General features: G+C 37.8%; 1 protein-coding gene across 1 annotated transcript; it reads left to right on the top strand.

Moving 5' to 3' along the window:
- The first annotated feature begins 895 nt into the window (after positions 1–895).
- Positions 896–13,285, top strand: LOC113050862 (MAGUK p55 subfamily member 4). The gene is made up of 22 exons (XM_026214271.1): positions 896–1,160; positions 2,337–2,462; positions 2,629–2,750; positions 2,826–2,903; positions 3,608–3,691; positions 3,990–4,121; positions 6,126–6,207; positions 6,359–6,444; positions 7,066–7,137; positions 7,744–7,940; positions 8,115–8,173; positions 8,282–8,299; positions 8,759–8,800; positions 8,887–8,907; positions 9,077–9,091; positions 9,226–9,267; positions 9,594–9,773; positions 11,160–11,240; positions 11,342–11,435; positions 11,543–11,651; positions 12,454–12,588; positions 12,698–13,285. The coding sequence occupies exons 2-22, from the start codon at positions 2,405–2,407 to the stop codon at positions 12,887–12,889; spliced, it is 1,899 nt and encodes a 632-aa protein (XP_026070056.1). The 5' UTR covers positions 896–1,160; positions 2,337–2,404; the 3' UTR covers positions 12,890–13,285.
- The last annotated feature ends 7,206 nt before the right edge of the window (positions 13,286–20,491 follow it).

Genomic DNA, 20,491 nt, shown 5'->3' with positions numbered 1-20,491 from the left:
CAGCGCATTGAGCCCTCTCGGCCACCATAGTGTGATGAGATTAAGTAACAAATTATGAAAACTGGAAAACATTTTTTTTCCAAATCAGCTAATGCCTGTATACATATTTTTTTTGCATTATTTTTCAATATATTTTACACAGAGAGTTTATGCGGCATCATAATAAAAATGCTCTGGATCATGCTGTGTTAAACAGACTTTTGTTTTATTGGAACTTATATAAAGTATTTATTACTGTATAAATTCCTCACATCTGCAGAACACACAACAACATTGAACCTGAATTACTTTCATTATAAGGTCAAGACGAAGAACAAGAAAGTCATATTTTTTTTAACACAGGAAAGTAAATTAAGACAGAATTATTATTAGTATTATTGGTTAGCTACTTACAAAAATAGGAATAAATTAACACTGTTCAAATCAGCAAATATAGAATTTTCCAATAAAAATCAAAATTTCTAAAACAAGCATTTAGGCAATTGAAATTTTTGCCGAAAACGAGATATAAACCCCGTGTCCCTGATCTGCCGTGCAGTTTTATCTAAAAAAGGTATAATGTGAAAACAGTGCAGTGAGGTTTAAAAAAAATAAAATAAAAAACAAGTGTGAGTGTGCCATTGCCTCCACTGTTTTAATCAAGGAGATTACATCCCATGTACATGTGATGCAGAATGTATTCAGTAGCTCTGGGATCGTCAGATGTTAAGTGTTTGTGAGTGAATCAGCGAGAGAGAGAAGTGTTGTGTGAGATTGTGTTATGAGGAATTAATAATTGAAAGACTAAAGGAGTTTTGTGATAGAATGACATTTGAAAGAATATGAAAGGACACACATTCACTCACAGACACATCCTGACTTGTCTCCAGTCCCTCCCTTCCTGATTTCCTCCCTACGTTCCTACACTCTCTCTCTCCGACTGACTCATTTGCTTGTGAAGGATTAAGCAGGATAGAGAGGGATTACACTTCTTTTCCCCAAGAGGACTTCTGCGTGCTTTATGGAATACTATTCACCTTATTCATCTGTTTATACCATTATATCTGAGTGAGTTAAAACCGACTATCATCATGCAAACCCTCTTCAGAAGCTCTTCAGTGTGTTAAGTTCTAAACTGGGATCCAAACAGAAAGACAAACTGAACGTGAAGGAAGAGGGAGGTGAGTGGACAGGATTTGCTACATAAGTTTCTCTGGCTGAATGGGGTTTATAGTTCTTACTTATGACGAGGAAGCTCCCTCTGCGACAAATGTAGTGTGCTGTTTATTTACTGTGATTGTTAAACCCTTCCTCAACTTGGATTCAGCATCGTTACGTGCAAATTCTAGACATATTCTGTAGTCTGAAATCAGATTTGGCTATGCAAATAGACTCAAATGCAGAAACACTGAAGTAAAACCACTTTTAAAAGGACAGTAACTCTCAGAAAGAATATTTGAAGATATGATGTCCAGAGTTTTATATCACACCCATTAAGTCATAAAGTCTGAAAGTAGGTGCACCTGCTTTGTTCAAAAGATCTGCAGATTAATTTCCAGTGTCTTCACCTGCAGTGATCATTATTACCAATCATGGTGAGAAATGTAAATCACGCTCTTCCCTCTGATATTGTTATTGGTCATGTACAGGTTTTTTTTTTTTTTTTTTTTTTTTTTTTTTAAGCTACTTGTGGTGCACTTATTACCAGGACAGGCCCCTTGGAGTAACCTGTATTTATGTGTTTTGCTTAAGGGCATTGGCGGACCACCTCCATTCCGGGATTTCTGGATTTAACTTAAAACCTAAACATTATCAACCCTTACACTTTAACCAATCAATTGTCTTTCATTTCCAAATTTGTCATAACCTTGACGTTTTTATTCAAAGTAATGTATTTTACAATAATAATATGGACAGTCCCTATAGACCAATAATCTATTAGGGACCTACGAACGTTTGGTTACTAGTGCTGAACTTTATGCCACACCATCCTAAATTACCACTAGTTTTTGTTTGTAAAGATTTTAAGTGCATATCCAAATCATCATGTCTCAGATATGAACCACTTATATTAGGTAAGGCTGGAAACTTGAATTGTATTTACAACCATAGAAGTTCTAGAATGCTTTCCCAAAAGCATTGTAAGACTAAGTAGATTGCAGAGACCATTAGTGTCAATGGTTCAACGGTACTTAACCTTATGGTGCTTTTGTGAAATGCATCCTAAGCTAGAAGGTCTTATTCACAACAGTGAAGAGGAAGTAACAGTAAAAACACAACATTTCTATTGAATTTGCAGTTTACTTGCATGTAACAGTCAGCAGTTTTTTCTTGAGTTCATGTGCTTTTTCTTGCAGCTGTATATGAGGAGGGTCAGCGCATCATTTATTTATTCCCTGAACCCTAAAACACTCCAGAATTGACAATGAGACCAGACGTGGAGACTGATCCTGGGTCAGCTCCACTGGAGATGGGAGAAAAAGGTACAATGCTGCAAGTATCTACTTAAATTGAGTTTTGACCTGCTATTTAACAACATGCTAATATTAAGCACTGTTGTGGCTGCTAAAAAAGCAGTGAGCATCACATATAACTGCCATGTACTCAACCAGCTTTCAGTTCCGAACGTGCTTGCATTGCATGTTCCAGGCCTGACACAGATCTTGGCGCATGTGGTTGCTGAAGTGAGGCGCTCTGTCAATAAAGATATAAATGGAGCTGAACTATTGTACAATCGCCTCAACACCCCCTGGTTGCATTCCCTACTAAAGGTAGAGTCCATCCTTCAGACACTTATTAACAGTGAGTTAAAAGTCAGGGTTCATCATCTCCTTCTATGTCTGCAGGTGTATGAATGTCTCCAGAGGCACCTAAAGGGTCCAGCAAGGCCATATCTTTCCTATTCATCTGGAATCTCTCTACAGGTCAGCTCCACTCTAACTGTCCCAAAAGGGTTAGTTCACACAAAAATGAATATTCTGTCATTAATTACTCACCCTCATGTCGTTCCAAACCCGTAAGACCTATAACTCATTTGCGTAACACAAATTAGTTTTTTGATGAAGATATTATCGACAAAACCTGAGAGCATCTGACCCTCCATAGACAACAATTCAATTGAATAAAGTCATTATTTTTGTATTCTATTTTGCAATAAAAAAAATTATCATAGCTTCATAAAATTATGGTTGAACCACTGATTGTACTTGGTCTTTAGACCTCATGACATCAAATTAACATAATGTTATTACCCGACTGACATGATGTTATTACTCTGTTGGGTATAGGTTTTGGCCTGAATTGGTCTGGGGCTCATGAGGTTTACTGTTGCCCTTGGTCTGGGCTGTAGGGGGTCTAATATTGGTTTGGATCTAGGTCTTAGAGCAGGGCTGGGCAACTTTGGCCTTCGGGATCCACTGTTCTAATAATGTAACCAAAGTCTTCAGGATTATTTGAAAATTAGAAGCTGGTGTTATTGAGCTAAACTTCAGGACATTAAATCTTGATGGGCAGAGTTGACTACCCCTATCTTAGAGGGTCTGTTAGAGGTCTTGGATTTGACTCCAATTTTTGTAGAAATACATTTTCAATTCCTACTACAGTCCTGACTCTTGTTTTGGCACTCTAGATTCTGTCTGACCTGTTGGCAGTCCCAAAACCCTCAAATGAAGTTCGAGAACTATATGCCCTCCTAAGCCATCCCCATGTACAGGTGAGCAATCTAAGGATATAAGGATATAAATACATGTTTTTTAAACAGCATGGTGTTTTGAGGGGCATAGTTTCTCGGCGATTACCCTCTTTTTGAATGAACCTTTCTAAAGTCTCATCCCAGACATTTTTGCAGTGATGTGGGGTAGACTTTATGGACCAGAAGATGATTGTAGAGACTGTTGCATTACATTTGTGTTAATTAGAAGGTTTTCAAGTTGACCATTTCCATTATTCTATTAGTTGTGTGGGATGTGTTGTCAACCACAGAAATAACAGAAACCACATGTGTTTTTCAGGCTCTCCTTTCTGCTCATGACACAGTAAGTTTAAGAGACTATGAGCCAGATCTGCCACCATTGCCTAAAGACCTGCCTGAAGATGAAGAAGCCATGAGGATTGTTTGTTTGGTCAAAAACAATCAGCCTCTGGTGAGCATGACCAGAAAAAGGAGTGGCAGGCAAATCTAAGGCTTGCTTTTACTAACCTGTGATTTATTTTGACTCTTTCAATGTACTTTACTGGAGCCCATCTTTCAGATCAGCATAGCAACAAGGTTTAGTGATAAAAAATGGTTATAAACCTTGTTGCTTTGGAAGCGTTTTAGCCATGTGGTTCTTTCTTCTTAATTTTCTTAAATAATAGATTTACATTTAGATGTTTGTTCATTCATTTTTTTTATCTAGTAAAAGTGTTTCTGGTAATTATGAAGTGTGTGTTGTCATGGATAGACGGGAGCTGGTAAAGAGTTTCAAAGCCACCGGGTCACTTTAAGGCAAGCAATCCCCTGTGGACCCTTCTCAGCTGGGGGACAGCTGGCTGGAGGCATAGATGCCATGTCGGAAGGTCCCAGGGATGGTGGTTCAACTTCCAGCAACAACCCTGCATCCCCAAACGTTGTCCCCAAGCGTTGTCCCCAAGCGTCCCTGGGTGGGTGGTTCAACATCACCATCACCAAGCGTTATTGCTCCCACCCCTATATACCACTGCACCACTTTGGGAAGTTGCCGCCATAACAGTATATTATGGAAACAGAGCCTCAGTTCCTCCACCCCTTCTGTCTGTAGCTCTGTTTTGATTGGTAAGGACCAAAACTAGATTTGGAGGTTCCTATTATTACATTCATCAAGATTTGTGACTTGAATGCCTCTGCTGAAAGCATTATGTAATTAGTGTTCTTTGTCTTCTTGTCTTCAACCATTTCACCATTCATTTCTCATTTTTTTCACTGAAGAACATTTTATTGAGAATTTAGACAGCGGGGATGAGAGTGATGGCAGTTCTATGCTACATAAATTTCCCCAAACATCCCCATGGATTTCATCAACATCTTGTTGCTTTCATTCTTCAAATCCTCCTCCAAAACACCCCCCCCCCCTCATTCCCGAACTGCCCCCCCAAGCCCATGGCAATGTCATCGGGTAAGGGAGACCATCACATGCTCTCATACAAGGCTGGCAAAGGAGGAAGATCTGAATGAATTGCGGAATACATTGCAGCAAGCCACCAGCTGCATGGAGCGCAGTTCAGAATGCGTCCGCCTGCTTGGAGAGAGGATGGCTGCTGCTACTGAACGCATATCTGAGAGTGTGCAAGAGAATTCTCAGGCTTTGGTGATTTTAACACATGTAGTGGAGAAGCTTCAAGAGTTAGTCTCCACAAGCAACACAATTTTGGAATCACCACATGGCACAGAGACTACAAGTATAGTGGTTAACCGGATGGGTAGCAGATTGCTCAGAGTTCCCACCAGTCCAGCTATTGCCTCATCCTCTCGCACATCTCATTGTCCTTCCAGCTCCTCCTCCTCTTCTTCGTCATCTGCCATCACTTTTCTGGAGCAGCCAGTGCTATCAAAGGGGAAATCCTTTAATCCCAAAACAAAGCCATCACAATCTCTTCAACGGAGACAGCTCGATGTCCAGCACCAGATGACCAATGGCTCCTTGACGTCCAGCCCGGCCCAAAACCACAAAGTGAAAAGCAGCGCATTTAGATGTTTCTTAAGCCAGAAGAAAAAGAAAACAAGAAAAAGGAATAAGGCCAATTACACGTTTCCATGCTTATGAACATCCTTTCATATTCTTGTTGTCTCAAGCATGCAGGTCTTCAAATCTTTGATATATGTGTATTCATCTAATTTGTTACCACCAGTCCTTGATGTTACCATTGTCACATTAATGGCTGTCTAACCTTTTTGGAAGTGATGTTTTGTTTTGTTTGGTATTTTATTGGTCATTCTCATTGGTTCAAGATCCCCATGACTGTCCGTTCTCATATCATCATGTAACATTGCAGTTCAGTTTTTCATTAAATATTGTTCCTGGCATACCACTTCCATCAGATGTTTGATGAATGCATGTTTTGTGCTTGATTCATATAAAATGAAGCCTTGTAGATATTTAGATTGATATCTGCTGTCTTCTAACGTATAGGGAGCAACAATCAGGAGAGATGATGTGACAGGGGAAATATACATTGCTCGGGTTATACATGGAGGACTGGTTGACCACAGTGGTGAGGGTTGCCTGGCTGTACTGTTTTTCTGAATCCTTCGTTTTTGTATGTGTGTCTGATATACCATGCTCACGTATTTTATACGGTACTCTCTATGTCAGAATTACTTCTCATGGAGTCTTGTCTCCTGTCTGTGTGTTGATTGTTGAAGGTCTCTTGCATGCTGGAGATAGGCTGGTGGAGGTAAACGGTCAACCCGTGTTTGGACTGGAACCAAAACAGATTATACAAATTCTGGTTAGTACACATTTACTCGCCTATTATATGTTGGTCCACAAAATGGGATTCTGTTACACTTATGTCCCACATTTCCATCCGGGTCACGGCACCAATGTCAGATAAAGTCAAGTGCCCTTTATTTCTTTAGAACTTGATACACACTGTGCCAAAGTAGTTTCAAAGAAATAAACAGGAAATTATTAGAATCAATTATGGAAACTCAACTATGGAGACAAAGTGTCATTATTTAGCTCAAGTTAGTTCAGTGTTGGATCAGTTGATCAATAACAATGTAAAGTTCATCCATTTGAAATGAGTTTAGTTCAGCTATAAGCAGTTCTATAAAAGGCAGAAATGTCATTATTCACTTTGAGTTAGTTCAGTGTCGATTCAATTCAGTTCAATACCAATGTCAATGTTGCAATATGCAATTCAGCTGTACAGCAGCTCTATAGAAAATTATAGTGCCATTATTTATTCTACAGCAAAGTAGAATAAATGACTCTTTTTTGTATCACAAACCAAGGCTCTACTGTACCAAACAATAACTATTCTGACTATTCTTCTATTTCAACAAGAAAATAATAATAAATCAACCATATTCAGTTTTAAGTTTTGTGTCTTCTTTTCCTACCACAGGCCCACTCCCATGGAACCATAATGTTTAAGGTGGTTCCCAACACTGACAGGCCAGTCAACAACCAAACCATGGTGCGTTACCAAACATCAACCCTAGATCTATACTAGTCTATAATCTATACTATTCTAGATCTATCTCAAGATCATAACTTGTCTATAGTATGGAATACCCAAATTAGCTACTTATATATTACTATTTTACTTATATTACTTATATATTACTCTTTTTATTCAACCACATGTATCACAACAACCAGTGAAACAGTGACACACACTACTTAATTTTCCCAAAACAAAGCACACTGTGCAGTATACTGTATCCCAGAATGCATTGCACTTGCCATGACCTTCAATTTGTAGTATGATGAATATTCCAGAACATCTTTATCTTCAATAATTATTTGGAAAGACTAAGAAGAATGAAAACATTTTATACAAAATTGGAATACAAAATAACAAAGGACATTGTTAGATTCCACTTTCAGAATTATTATGCATGTAATAATGAGGTCATGTGACAACTGGTATACTACTCCTTGACATATTTATTAATGTTGCTGATTGTTTAAGTTTTTTTTATTTTTTATAATAGGTGAAGGAAGTTTTATTGCATTTATCGGTATGCCTATCAACTGCGAATGTGTATGATGTTTTTAATGGCTTTGCTCTCTTCACAAGCTGTATGTGCGTGCCATGGTGGACTACAATCCCCAAGTGGACCCTTCCATTCCCTGCCCAGATGCTGGCATGGCGTTCAAGAAGGGAGATATCCTGGAGATTGTGGATCAGTCAGACACTCTCTGGTGGCAGGCTGTAAAACTACCCAGTATCTCTGCCTGCGCTGGCCTCATTCCTTCCACCAGCTTGCTGAAAAGGTCAGTTCTAAGTAGTCAAGGGTTAAAGGTCAGTGACAGAATAATTACACATCTGCACACATAGACTGTGTGATGATGTGATGAGATTTGGCAGCTGACTTGAATACGAATATGTTGATAATCATTGCCGGGCCCGTTTTTAAAACCAAAATGTGACTGTGTGTCCCTTTGTAGGAAGCAGAAAGAGTTATGGTGTTCTCAGCCTTATCATCCTCACACTTGTGTCAAAACTTGTAAGTAAACAGCATATGCTGCTATTGTTTTATATGTGCATTTACTCAATATGTGTTTAATTCAACTATTATCTATTGGCTGTTTTTTGTTTTCATGCCAACCTGCAGTGAGCACTGTGGACGAAGGTGAGCATTCAGTCAAGAGTCTAGAAAAACACAAGCCTGTAGGTTATTAGAATTATTAGAATTTCTAATTCCAGTAAGATTTGTTTTTAAAAGAAGTAATTGTTTTGAATAAAGACTATTATGCTCACCAAGGCTGCATTTATTTGATCAAACTGCAGTACAGTAAAATTGTGAAATATTTTTACATTTTAAAATAACTGCTTCCTTTTTTATTATATTTTATTTGTGATTTGTTCCTGTGATGGTCAAGCTGAATTTTGATCATCATTACTCCAGTCTTCAGTATCACATGATCCTTTTAATCATTCTAATATGCTGATTTGCTGCTCAAGAAACATTGGTTGAGAAAAGTAGTGCTGCTTAATATTTTTGTGTGAACACTGCTTGTGTGTGCAGTGTGTAACACACCTTAGGCTCGTCTCTGATCTCTTTCTTTTTTCCTCTTTTTTATTCTTACAGAAGATGAACTGATTGCCATTGATGAAAAATGTGTAGAAGCAGGTACGTTTTCTTGTCTGATTTAAATGAGTATTAAAACCTTATCTATGTAACGTGTTTTATACTTGTTTTTGCTTCTTCATGCACAGATGAGGAGGCGTTTGAATCTGGTGGGTAAGTCCTGAATATATCAGGAGTAAACTGTAGTGAATTCAGATTTAGGGCCATTCTTACAACTACAGCAACAACTAGATTTGTGAGAAAAGTGCAGCTTTAAACACTTTAAAATGATTGTCTCTTAAAACGTATGTTCCTGTGTCCTTCATGATGATTCTTCAGAAGAGCTAAAGGATGGTAAGTGTAGAAATCATACAATTTTATATTAATTGCAGCTGCTTGTGCTAATATGATATACTTTATTCAAGTCACTGATAATTATTCTGCATTCGTCAGTAGATGCATTAACTGTGTCTTGTGTCATTTTTCAGAGGAGAGTGAATTCAGCACCAACATTGAGGGGATTTATTTGAGTGAGTGACTCTCAGATATTACAAGATTTACTGGTTTATATTTATTATAGCTTATTCAAACACTAGATGAGGACAACTGAAAAATACTAGATGAAGGAAACTTAGGTTTATCTGCAACTAACATTTTGCACATACTGGTGATTCAAAGGAGTGCAGGTCACAATTTTTCATATTGACTAGTCAGGTGGAAAATATTAAGTGTATTGTTTATAGTAGATTAATAACAATACAACGCATACGATTCATTAACTGTCTGTTTCCTTATTCTGTAGCATCATATGACTGTGTGCATTATTGATCGTGTTTTTATTCTCTGTGTATGTCAGCTGGTTTTCGACGAAGTCTGCGTCTCTGTCGCCAACGGAGAGGTCAGGCTTTTGGATCATCCCAGTTCTGCACCGTACGCTGCCCCGCGAGCTGTTACAGTTCACTAGACAACCCATATGAGGAGGTGGTGCGTTACCAGCACCATCCAGAGCACCCACACCGCCTCATAGCACTGCTGGGTGAGTGTGTCTGAGTGGGCTACAATCAGCCAGAAAAATACACCTACAGGTGCTTCTCAATAAATTAGAGTGTCGAGGAAAAGTTCATCTATTTCATTAATTCAACTCAAATTGTGAAACTCATGTATTTAATAAATTCAATGCACACAGACGGAAGTAGTTTAAGTCTTTGGTTCTTTTGATTGTGATGATTTTGGGTCACATTTAACAAAAACCCAAAAAAGTAAAAAAAAAGTATTAAATAAGAATACTTCATGAAAACAATGAAAAGAAAACATTTAGTGAATTGTTGGCCTTCTGGAAAGTATGTTCGTTTACTGTAAATGTCCAATACTTGATAGGGGCTCCTTTTGGTTTAATTACTGCCTCACTTCGGTGTGGCATGGAGGTGATCAGATTGTGGCACTGCTGATGTAGTATGAAAGCCCAGGTTTATTTGACATTGGCTTTCAGCTCATTTGGATTGTTTGGTCTCTTGTTTCTCATTTTCCTCTTGACAATACCCCACAGATTCTCTATGGGGTTCAGGTCTGGTGAGTTTGCTGGACAGTCAAGCACACCAACACCATGGTCATTTAACAACTTTTGGTGCTTTTGACAGTGTGGGCTTCAAAAAGCTGGTCAGCACAAGGAAGCACGAAGTGCTCCAAATTTCTTGGTGAACAGGTGCAGTGACTTTAGTTTTCAAAAGACACATTGGACCAACACCAGCAGATGTTATTACACCCCAAATTATCACAGACTGTGGAAACTTAACACTGGACTTCAAGCAACTTGGGCTATGAGCTTCTCCACCCTTCCTTCAGACTCCATGACCTTGGTTTCCAAATGAAATACAAAACTTTCTCTCATCTGAAAAGAGGATTTGGACCACTGAGCAACAGTCCAGTTCTTCTTCTCCTTAGCCCAGGTAAGACGCCTCTGACGTTGTCTGTGGTTCAGGAGCTTAACAATAGGAATATGACAACTGTAGCCAAATTCCTTCTCACATCTGTATGCCTTGACTCCAGCCTCAGTCCATTCCTTCCTTGTGAAGTTCTCTAAAATTCTTTAATCCAGTTTGCTTGACAATCCTCATAAGGCTGGGGTTCTCTCAGTTGGTCTTTTTATTCCACATTTTCTAATTGTTGAGATCGTGTATTGGTGGGTTTTTGTTAAATGTGAGCCAAAATCATCACAATTAAAAGAACCAAATACTACACTACTTCAGTCAGTGTGCATTGAATTTTTTAAATACATGAGTTTCACAATTTGAGTTGTATCACTGAAATAAATGAACTTTTCCTCGACATTCTAATTTATTGAGAATCACCTGTATACCACCTTGTACAACCAACCCTGCCTGCACATTATCATGTGTGTCCTGAACCGAAATTCTGCCATCAGGTCCGTCCGGGGTCGGGGTAAATGAATTACGCAGGAAGCTAATTGAGATCAATCCAAAGGTCTACCAAGGAGCCGTTCCCCGTGAGTTTCATATTATAGATATGACTTTGTGTGATATAACTATGCATATGTAAAAGTGGACACGTGTGCTAATTTTGAAGTTGACTTTCATTTCCATTCAGATACCACACGGCCACCCAAATGCCATGAGGAGTCTGGCAGAGAATATCACTTTATCAGTCGAGAGCAGTTTGACACCATGGTCAGCAATCACAGGTGGCCCAAATATACTCAGCTATACTCAGAGAGGCAATGTATAATCAAACAAAATGTTTTTATTAACCCTAGATAGGCCAGTGACTTTTTCTCTCTTTCCTCCTCAGGTTTATTGAGTTTGGGGAGTTGAGAGGTCATCTCTATGGCACTAGTGTAGATGCGGTTAAAGATGTCTTGGCCAGTGGAAAGATCTGTGTGATTGACATCGAGCCATATGTGAGTTTCTCTTGGGAATATATTGCTTTGTGTTGTTAAAAGTGGTGTTCGTGATAAATCTTATAAATCTTTCAAGTTAGGAAAGTGAACAACACTTTAACTTGCATATTAAACTTACTGTGGGCGATTAACTCGTGTTCAGATCTGTTGAAGGGAACAGTGTTATTTTAGTATTGTTAATATACTATTAGGGTTATTATTGTTAACTAGAGCTAAAATAAAATATGTAAACTAAACAGCAATTAGAAATCCTGCCATGACAACTGTAGCACTTTTTTTTATTTTTAGGCTTAATTTATTTGTTAATATTTAGGTTTTATTATTTATAGTTTTACTATTTAGGTTTATTTTTTTTTTTCAGTTTTAGTTTTCATTTATTTCCAGTAATAAATAAAAACTAAAACCGAAAAAATACTAGATATTAACAAATAAATTATGCTTAGATATATGATTAGTAAACTAAACTATACTATTATAGTTTTTATTAATTTATTTTATTTTTATATTCTAAGTTTTTATTTTAATTTTAGTTACTTTTTTGGATTTTTGTGTTATTGTATTATTTTTTATTATTGTATTATTATAACATTACATATTTATTTCATATATATACATTTCATATATAATATTTATAATTTTTTTTATCTATAATATTTTTAATCTATAAAGTTTCATTGATAATATCCCTGGAATAGGAGTGTGCTATTATTATGCTACTGTAAAGCAAAAATGGTTGTCTGATCTGGATTATGCTTGACTTGTTCTGATGCTTTACTTTGCTTTCTATGTTCTTGACCTCCAGGCATTAGAGTCTGTGAGGACTGCAGAGCTGAGGGCTTATGTCATCTTTATAAAGCCTCCCAGTGTTGAGCAGATGAAAAGCACACGGATGAACTCACATATCATCACAAATTACTACACCAGCCGATGTTTTAAGGTGAGCTAGCATCTTTATCTCTGTCCACTCAATTAATTTTTCACCTTTCAAGGTATGATTTGTGTCTTAAAGGTACATTTTTTTCCATCAATCTCTATATTTGCATCAGGATGAAGATTTTCAGGAGATAGAGGATGCGGGATGCGATATGGAACAGCATTACTGTCAGTTCTTTGATCATGTGATAGTAAACGATGGCCTGCAGGCTGCATGTGTGCAGCTGCTGACCGCTGTGAGGAGAGGTCAGGATGAACCGCAGTGGGTACCAGCCGCATGGATCAGACCGACTGGACAGTCTTAATCTGAGCTCAGGGATACTATAGGACAGCAGATGAGCACAAATATTCAAATGAAGTTTCTTTTTCACTTTTTTTGTTGAGAATAATGTGTGTTTTGTCTTTAAAAATGTTAAGAGTCTGAATACAAATTTTCACATTTTTTCAGGTGTCAATCTTTTGTTTGGACATTTTGTTCGCCCTTGTGAAAAACAAAAACAAATAAAACCTAAATATTTATTGAGCTCTCCAAAAGAGATTTGGTATTTGTTAATCCACTTTAAAATGTGATTTTGAGGATTTTCACGTCTGGAGTGATGAGTGATGGGGTTCATGAGAAGAACAGAACTAACGTCACTTGAGTTGACATGCGTTTATGGGACAGTGAAAAATGAAACCCATCACACTTCATGTTACGCACATGTCACACCACTTACATTCAGATTGGAAAATATTTTTTTTATAAATTATTTTAAATTAAGTTAATATTTTACTCATTTCAGTTTTATTTTAAACCTGCATATTTGACATGTATTTTTAAATGCTTTTTTGAAACCACTCAGGCCCAGTCCATAGACTTTTGTCTTTTTTGAAATATGAGATATTCTTATGAAAATGTTGCCAAGGTATTACTCCCTTTATAACACTTCTCTTTTCCACTATGGTTTGCCCCATGAATACATTAATATGCAAATAAGGTGCAGTATATAGATACATTGAATAAAATGTGAATATCAGTTTATGGATATTTTACACACACATATAAATAAATAAATTAAAATAGCACATCAGATCATTCTGTTATATCATTCATAACATAGTTGAGAATCATCTTTGTACAAAATTTGGTTCAAAATAGTCTGAAAATTAAAAACTGATTGGTGAATGAAAAAAATAAATCATTATTTTTGCCCATACATGCCTTTTCATGTCTATATATTTATTTATTGACATCCTCTACAAAGGACATAGAAAAAAATATGAATCATTTTCTATATTTTTTATATGCTCCAACCGATGTAACGACATAAAAAAAAATTACAAAACTTTATTTGGCTCTCATGAGGGTAAATAAAAACGAGAAGAAATACAAGTATCTTAAAACGTAAGTGTTATCTATCTTTTGTGTACGTTATAGGGTGTATATATACTCTATGCAGTTGGGGTTGTGACGTGTTTCTGACTACACTCTCTACTGGGCTAACAGTTTGCGGTTCCGTATTTACATCTGACGCTAACCCATGCGATAACCTTGTGATTGGCGCGAAACTTAACAGCGACAAACATTTCTGGTTGTTCTTATATCTAGTTTTTGGCAGCTTAACCATAGAGAAAAAGGTTTTCCGATCCCAAAAGCTAATGCGACCTAGATCGGAACATTGTTGTGTGCTGTTGTACATAGTGTCAGCAAGATACAACTTTACTGTGAGTTTCCATTCATTTCCAGTGGAAGAGGATCTCAGAAAAAAAGTGGATTGTTCAGATCAGGAGAGATGACTTTTAAGTCAACAAAAACACAAAGTTGTGTAGCGTTTAGAGCTGTAGTCAAGTCCAGCTTTGTCGAGTCCAAGTCAAGTCCAAGTCCAGGACTAGTCGAGACCGAGTCAAGACCGAGTCCAAAGAGGTCGAGTCCAAGTCAAGTCCAAAATTTTCGAGTCCAAGTCAAGACCGAGTCCAAATAAGAGTAGAAAGGGTCCTCTTCAAGACCACATACTTAACTACTGATAATGTTTGTGATGCGAGAGACAGCATATCTCCTATTCTAAGAAAATAATTTGACATTATTATTTGTAATGATCAAAAAGCATGTGCAAAGTAACAACTCTGTAGGACATGGGTCTCCAAACTACATCCTGGAGGGCCAATGTCCTGAAAAGTTTAGCTCCAACTGGCCTTAACACACCTGGAAGATTAGTGTGTCTAGTAAGAGCTTGATTAGATGGTTCAAGTGTGTATAATGAGGGTTAAAGCTAACAGGGGCGTTACACAAGATCTCTGGCCCTATTCATAGGCAGTCCTGATGGGCCCCCATGCCCCCCACCCATGAAAATATCCAGGTAAAACAAAATATATTTCAGATTCATACTTTTCAAGGGCCCTCTCTTCCTTTGGGGCCCTGGTAATGAGTACTGGTTTTACCCCCAGTCCGACCCTGGGAGCTAAACTATAAAGGACACTGGCCCTCTAGAACAGAGTTTGGAGCTGTAAGGTCAAATAATTTGTATGTACTTTATTTTCATTTTATTTACTTTATAATGCTGCATTTGGTGACATGTCTGTGGTCAAAAATGTATATGACTGATGCCTTGGCACAGTGCACAGACACACGCAAAGCTCAGGGGATGAAAAATGCGCACAGTAAAGCTAGAAGGCATACGTTTGGCTATACTGGGCATGCGAACATAAATACAGCGAATTTTTAGGATAGTACAGTCTTACTGTACTAGTGCTTGCATAAACTTCTCGGCGCTGTTGGAAACAATCAACTACTCCAGCAGGCATTAACCATAATGCATACAAAGTGTTTGCAAGTACGACGTGAATTTTAGAATTACAATATTGCATGGAGCTGTTACTATATGACCTTATCTATGTTGCATGTAAAAATAAAATATGTAATGTAATAATTAGGGTTGTGCCTGAAGCCGAATACCTTATTCGGAATGGCAAGGTTAATGGCTTAAAAAACGAAAAACGGACCAGGAATAATTCTGCCTGAATACTCGGCTGAAGCTGACACAGTCTGGTGTTTGCTAGATAACAGGTGAGCCAGGGGATCAGTGCCAGAAGTGAATGAATGTAAACTTTATGAGTGAAAAGAGCGCAAATCAAACACCGTATTGTTGTCGCCTCTCTGTGCATCTCTCAGAAATCAGAGCGTTGCAAGAGTAATTTTAACTATAATAATACATCACACACATTATAGTATTTGTATATATTTAAAAGGCAATGATTTAAAGCTTAGGCTACGATGTGAAACGAATGAATAAGCACAGCGCGCTCACCAATCAAACAGCAGCGTTGCGCGTCTCAGTCTCTCAAAAACCATTCAGTTCAAGAGTAGGTTAATAATCAGCTTAGAGACTGATACATTGTCTACTTGTCCTACATGATTGCATCTTACCTTTTGCTGATTTGCGCGGCACACACATCTGTTTAGTGAAGTTCATTAACATTAAGACTCGCTTAAAGTGTTCTGCGTAATGAAAATGTGTGCATTAAATGGATTCAGTCGTGTTCAAATGATCACTAAACGTTTGTCATGACATCTCTCTGCTTGCATGATAAATATTATTTTAGAAATTAATAATTATTTTAGTTTAACACGACATACTTGTTCAGTGATAACTACGAAAAAAAATATAGAAAGTCATAAGGGTCTTATCAAGTAACTGTACAATGTTGTATCCGAATGCAGATACGAAGCGGGGTAAAGTTGGTTTTGTTTTCGATATTCGTGACACATTCAGCGGTAAACGCCAATAACTCCAAAACGAATTGCCCTAAAAAAATCTAAGCAGTGTGACCGCCAAAAGGGCAAAGCTGATAATGTTTCACATCCTTCTTTTTCTATATTTTCCCTCGATATAATAAGCACGGCCCCGTGCAAGCCGTCGCAATGTGCAAAAAGCCGGGTGAGAACGCTCTCAGCAGAGCCTTCAGTTAGGGACCGTGGGGAAAGTGCAAACTTTCTTCGTTTTTTGCTATAGCTCAGTAGGTGTTTTTGTAATAGCTTTTTAGATAAAGGGCATATACACATGAAACCAGTGTCAATCAATAGTGGGCGACAGTGGACATTTTTAACAACCTTTCTTTTTACCACTACTGGTAGAAAAGGGAATTGCATGTCCAAAATTTACCTTCTTTTTGTAATAACTTTCTACAGAAGGAAGATAGAGAGATGAAACCAATTTCAATCAATAGAGGGAGAGAGTGGATATTTTTCACATCCTTTCATTTTACCCCAAGTGGCTGACGAGGGAATTGCATGTCCAAATTTAACCTTCTTTTTGTAATAACTTTATACAGCAGTGAGACATGAAACGAGTGTCAATCAATAATGGCGGACAGTGGACATTTTTCACATCCTTTCATTTTACCCCAAGTGGCTGATAAGGGAATTGCATGTCCAAATTTAACCTTCTTTTTGTAATAACTTTCTCCAGCAGGGACACAGAGACATGAAACCAGTGTCAATCAATAGAGGGCGACAGTTGTCATTTTTCACAACCTTTCTTTTTACCCCTACTGGTAGAAAAGGTATTTGCATGTCCACAATTAACCTTCGTTTTGTAATAACTTCTACAGCAAAGAGACAGATACATGAAACTAGTGTCAATCAATAGTGGGAGACAGTGGACATTTTTCACAACCTTTCTATTTACCCCTACTGGTAAAAAAGGGAATTGGATGTCCAAAATGAACCTTGTTTTTGTAATAACTTTCTACAGCAGGGAGACAGAGACATGAAACCAGTGTCAATCAATAGAGGGAGAGAGTGGACATTTTTCACAACTTTTCATTATACTCCAAGTGGCTGATAAGGGAACTGCATGTCCAAAATTATCCTTCTTTTTGTAATAACTTTCTACAGCAGGGAGACAGAGACATGAAACCAGTGTCAATCAACAGAGGGAGAGAGTGGACATTTTTCACAACCTTTCATTTTACTCCAAGTGGCTGATTAAGGAACGGCATGTCCAAAATTATCCTTCTTTTTGTAATAACTTTCTCCAGCAGGGAGACAGAGACATGAAACCAGTGTCAATCAATAGAGGGGGAGAGTGGACATTTTTCACCTTTCATTTTACCCTACTGGTAAAAAAGGCAATTGCATGTCCAAAATTAACCTTCTTTTTGTAATAACTTTCTACAGCAGGGAGACAGAGACATGAAACCACTGTCAATCAATAGAGGGGGACAGTGGACATTTTTCACAAGCTTTCGTTTTACCCCAAGTGGCTTATTAGGGAATTGCATGTCCAAAATTAACCTTCTTTTTGTAATAACTTTCTACAGCAGTGAGACAGATACATGAAATCAGTGTCAATCAATAGAGGGAGAGAGTGGAGATTTTTCAAAACCTTTCATTTGACTCCAAGTGGCTGATTAGGGAACTGCATGTCCAAAATTAACCTTATTTTTGTAATAACTTTCTACAGCAGGGAGACAGAGACATGAAACCACTGTCAATCAATAGAGGGGGAGAGTGGACACTTTTCACAACCTTTCTTTTTACCCCTACTGGTAAACAAGGGAATTGCATGTCCAAAATGTACCTTCTTTTTGTAATAACTTTCTACAGAAGGAAGATAGAGAGATGAAACCAGTGTCAATCAATAGAGGGAGAGAGTGGACATTATTCACATCCTTTCATTTTACCCCAAGTGGCTGATAAGGGAATTGCATGTCCAAATTTAACCACCTTTTTGTAATAACTTTCTACAGCAGGGACACAGAGACATGAAACCAGTGTCAATGAATAGAGGGCGACAGTTGTCATTTTTCACAACCTTTCATTTTACCCCTACTGGTAAAAAAGGTAATTGCATGTCCAAAATTAACCTTCGTTTTGTAATAACTTTCTACAGCAAAGAGACAGATACATGAAACCAGTGTCAATCAATAGTGGGAGACAGTGGACATTTTTCACAACCTTTCTTTTTACCCCTACTGGTAAAAAAAGGGAATTGCATGTCCAAAACGAACCTTCTTTTTGTAATAACTTTCTACAGCAGGGAGACAGAGACATGAAACCACTGTCTATCCATAGAGGGGGACAGTGGACATTTTTCACATCCTTTTCTTTTACCCCCTACTGGTAAAAAAGGGAATTGCATGTCCAAAATTGACATTCTTTTTGTAATAACTTTCTACAGCAGGGAGACATAGACATGAAACCAGTGTCAATCAATAGAGGGAGAGAGTGGACATTTTTCACAACCTTTAATTTTACCCCAAGTGGCTGATTAGGGAACTGCATGTCCAAAATTATCATTCTTTTTGTAATAACTTTCTACAGCTGGGAGACAGAGACATAAAACCACTGTCAATCAATAGAGGGGGAGAGTTGACATTTTTCACAACCTTTCTTTTTACCTCTACTGGTAAAAAAGGGAATTGCATGTCCAAAATAAACCTTCTTTTTGTAATAACTTTCTACAGCAGTGAGACAGACACATGAAACCAGTGTCAATCAATAGAGGGAGAGAGTGGACATTTTTCACAACCTTTAATTTTACCCCAAGTGGCTGATTAGGGAACTGCATGTCCAAAATTAACCTTGTATTTGTAATAACTTTCTACAGCAGTGAGACAGAGACATGAAACCAGTGTCAATCAATAGAGGGGGACAGTGGACATTTTTCACAACCTTTCTTTTTACCCCTACTGGTAGAAAAGGGAATTGCATGTCCAAAATTGACATTCTTTTTGTAATAACTTTCTACAGCAGGGAGACATAGACACGAAACCAGTGTCAATCAATAGAGGGGGAGAGTGGACATTTTTCACAACCTTTCGTTTTACCCCAAGTGGCTTATTAGGGAATTGCATGTCCAAAATTATCCTTATTTTTGTAATAACTTTCTACAGCAGGGAGACAGAGACATGAAACCAGTGTCAATCAATAGCGGGAGAGAGTGGACATTTTTCACAAACTTTCTTTTTACCCCTACTGGTAGAAAAGGGAATTGCATGTCCAAAATTGACATTCTTTTTGTAATAACTTTCTACAGCAGGGAGACATAGACATGAAACCAGTGTCAATCAATAGAGGGAGAGAGTGGACATTTTTCACAACCTTTAATTTTACCCCAAGTGGCTGATTAGGGAACTGCATGTCCAAAATTATCATTCTTTTTGTAATAACTTTCTACAGCAGTGAGACAGAGACATGAAACCAGTGTCAATCAATAGAAGGGGACAGTGGACATTTTTCACAACCTTTCTTTTTACCCCTACTGGTAGAAAAGGGAATTGCATGTCCAAAATTGACATTCTTTTTGTAATAACTTTCTACAACAGGGAGACATAGACATGAAACCAGTGTCAATCAATAGAGGGAGATGGTGGACATTTTTCACAACCTTTAATTTTACCCCAAGTGGCTGATTAGGGAACTGCATGTCCAAAATTAACCTTGTATTTGTAATAACTTTCTACAGCAGTGAGACAGAGACATGAAACCAGTGTCAATCAATAGAGGGGGACAGTGGACATTTTTCACAACCTTTCTTTTTACCCCTACTGGTAGAAAAGGGAATTGCATGTCCAAAATTGACATTCTTTTTGTAATAACTTTCTACAGCAGGGAGACATAGACACGAAACCAGTGTCAATCAATAGAGGGGGAGAGTGGACATTTTTCACAACCTTTCGTTTTACCCCAAGTGGCTTATTAGGGAATTGCATGTCCAAAATTATCCTTATTTTTGTAATAACTTTCTACAGCAGGGAGACAGAGACATGAAACCAGTGTCAATCAATAGCGGGAGAGAGTGGACATTTTTCACAACCTTTCTTTTTACCCCTACTGGTAGAAAAGGGAATTGCATGTCCAAAATTGACATTCTTTTTGTAATAACTTTCTACAGCAGGGAGACAGAGACATGACACCACTGTCAATC

This window comes from Carassius auratus, chromosome 31, assembly GCF_003368295.1.
Source record: "Carassius auratus strain Wakin chromosome 31, ASM336829v1, whole genome shotgun sequence".
In the NCBI taxonomy this organism is placed as follows: domain Eukaryota; kingdom Metazoa; phylum Chordata; class Actinopteri; order Cypriniformes; family Cyprinidae; genus Carassius; species Carassius auratus.
The sequence above is the reverse complement of the archived record's forward strand: the minus strand, read 5'-3'. Positions and strand labels throughout refer to the sequence as shown.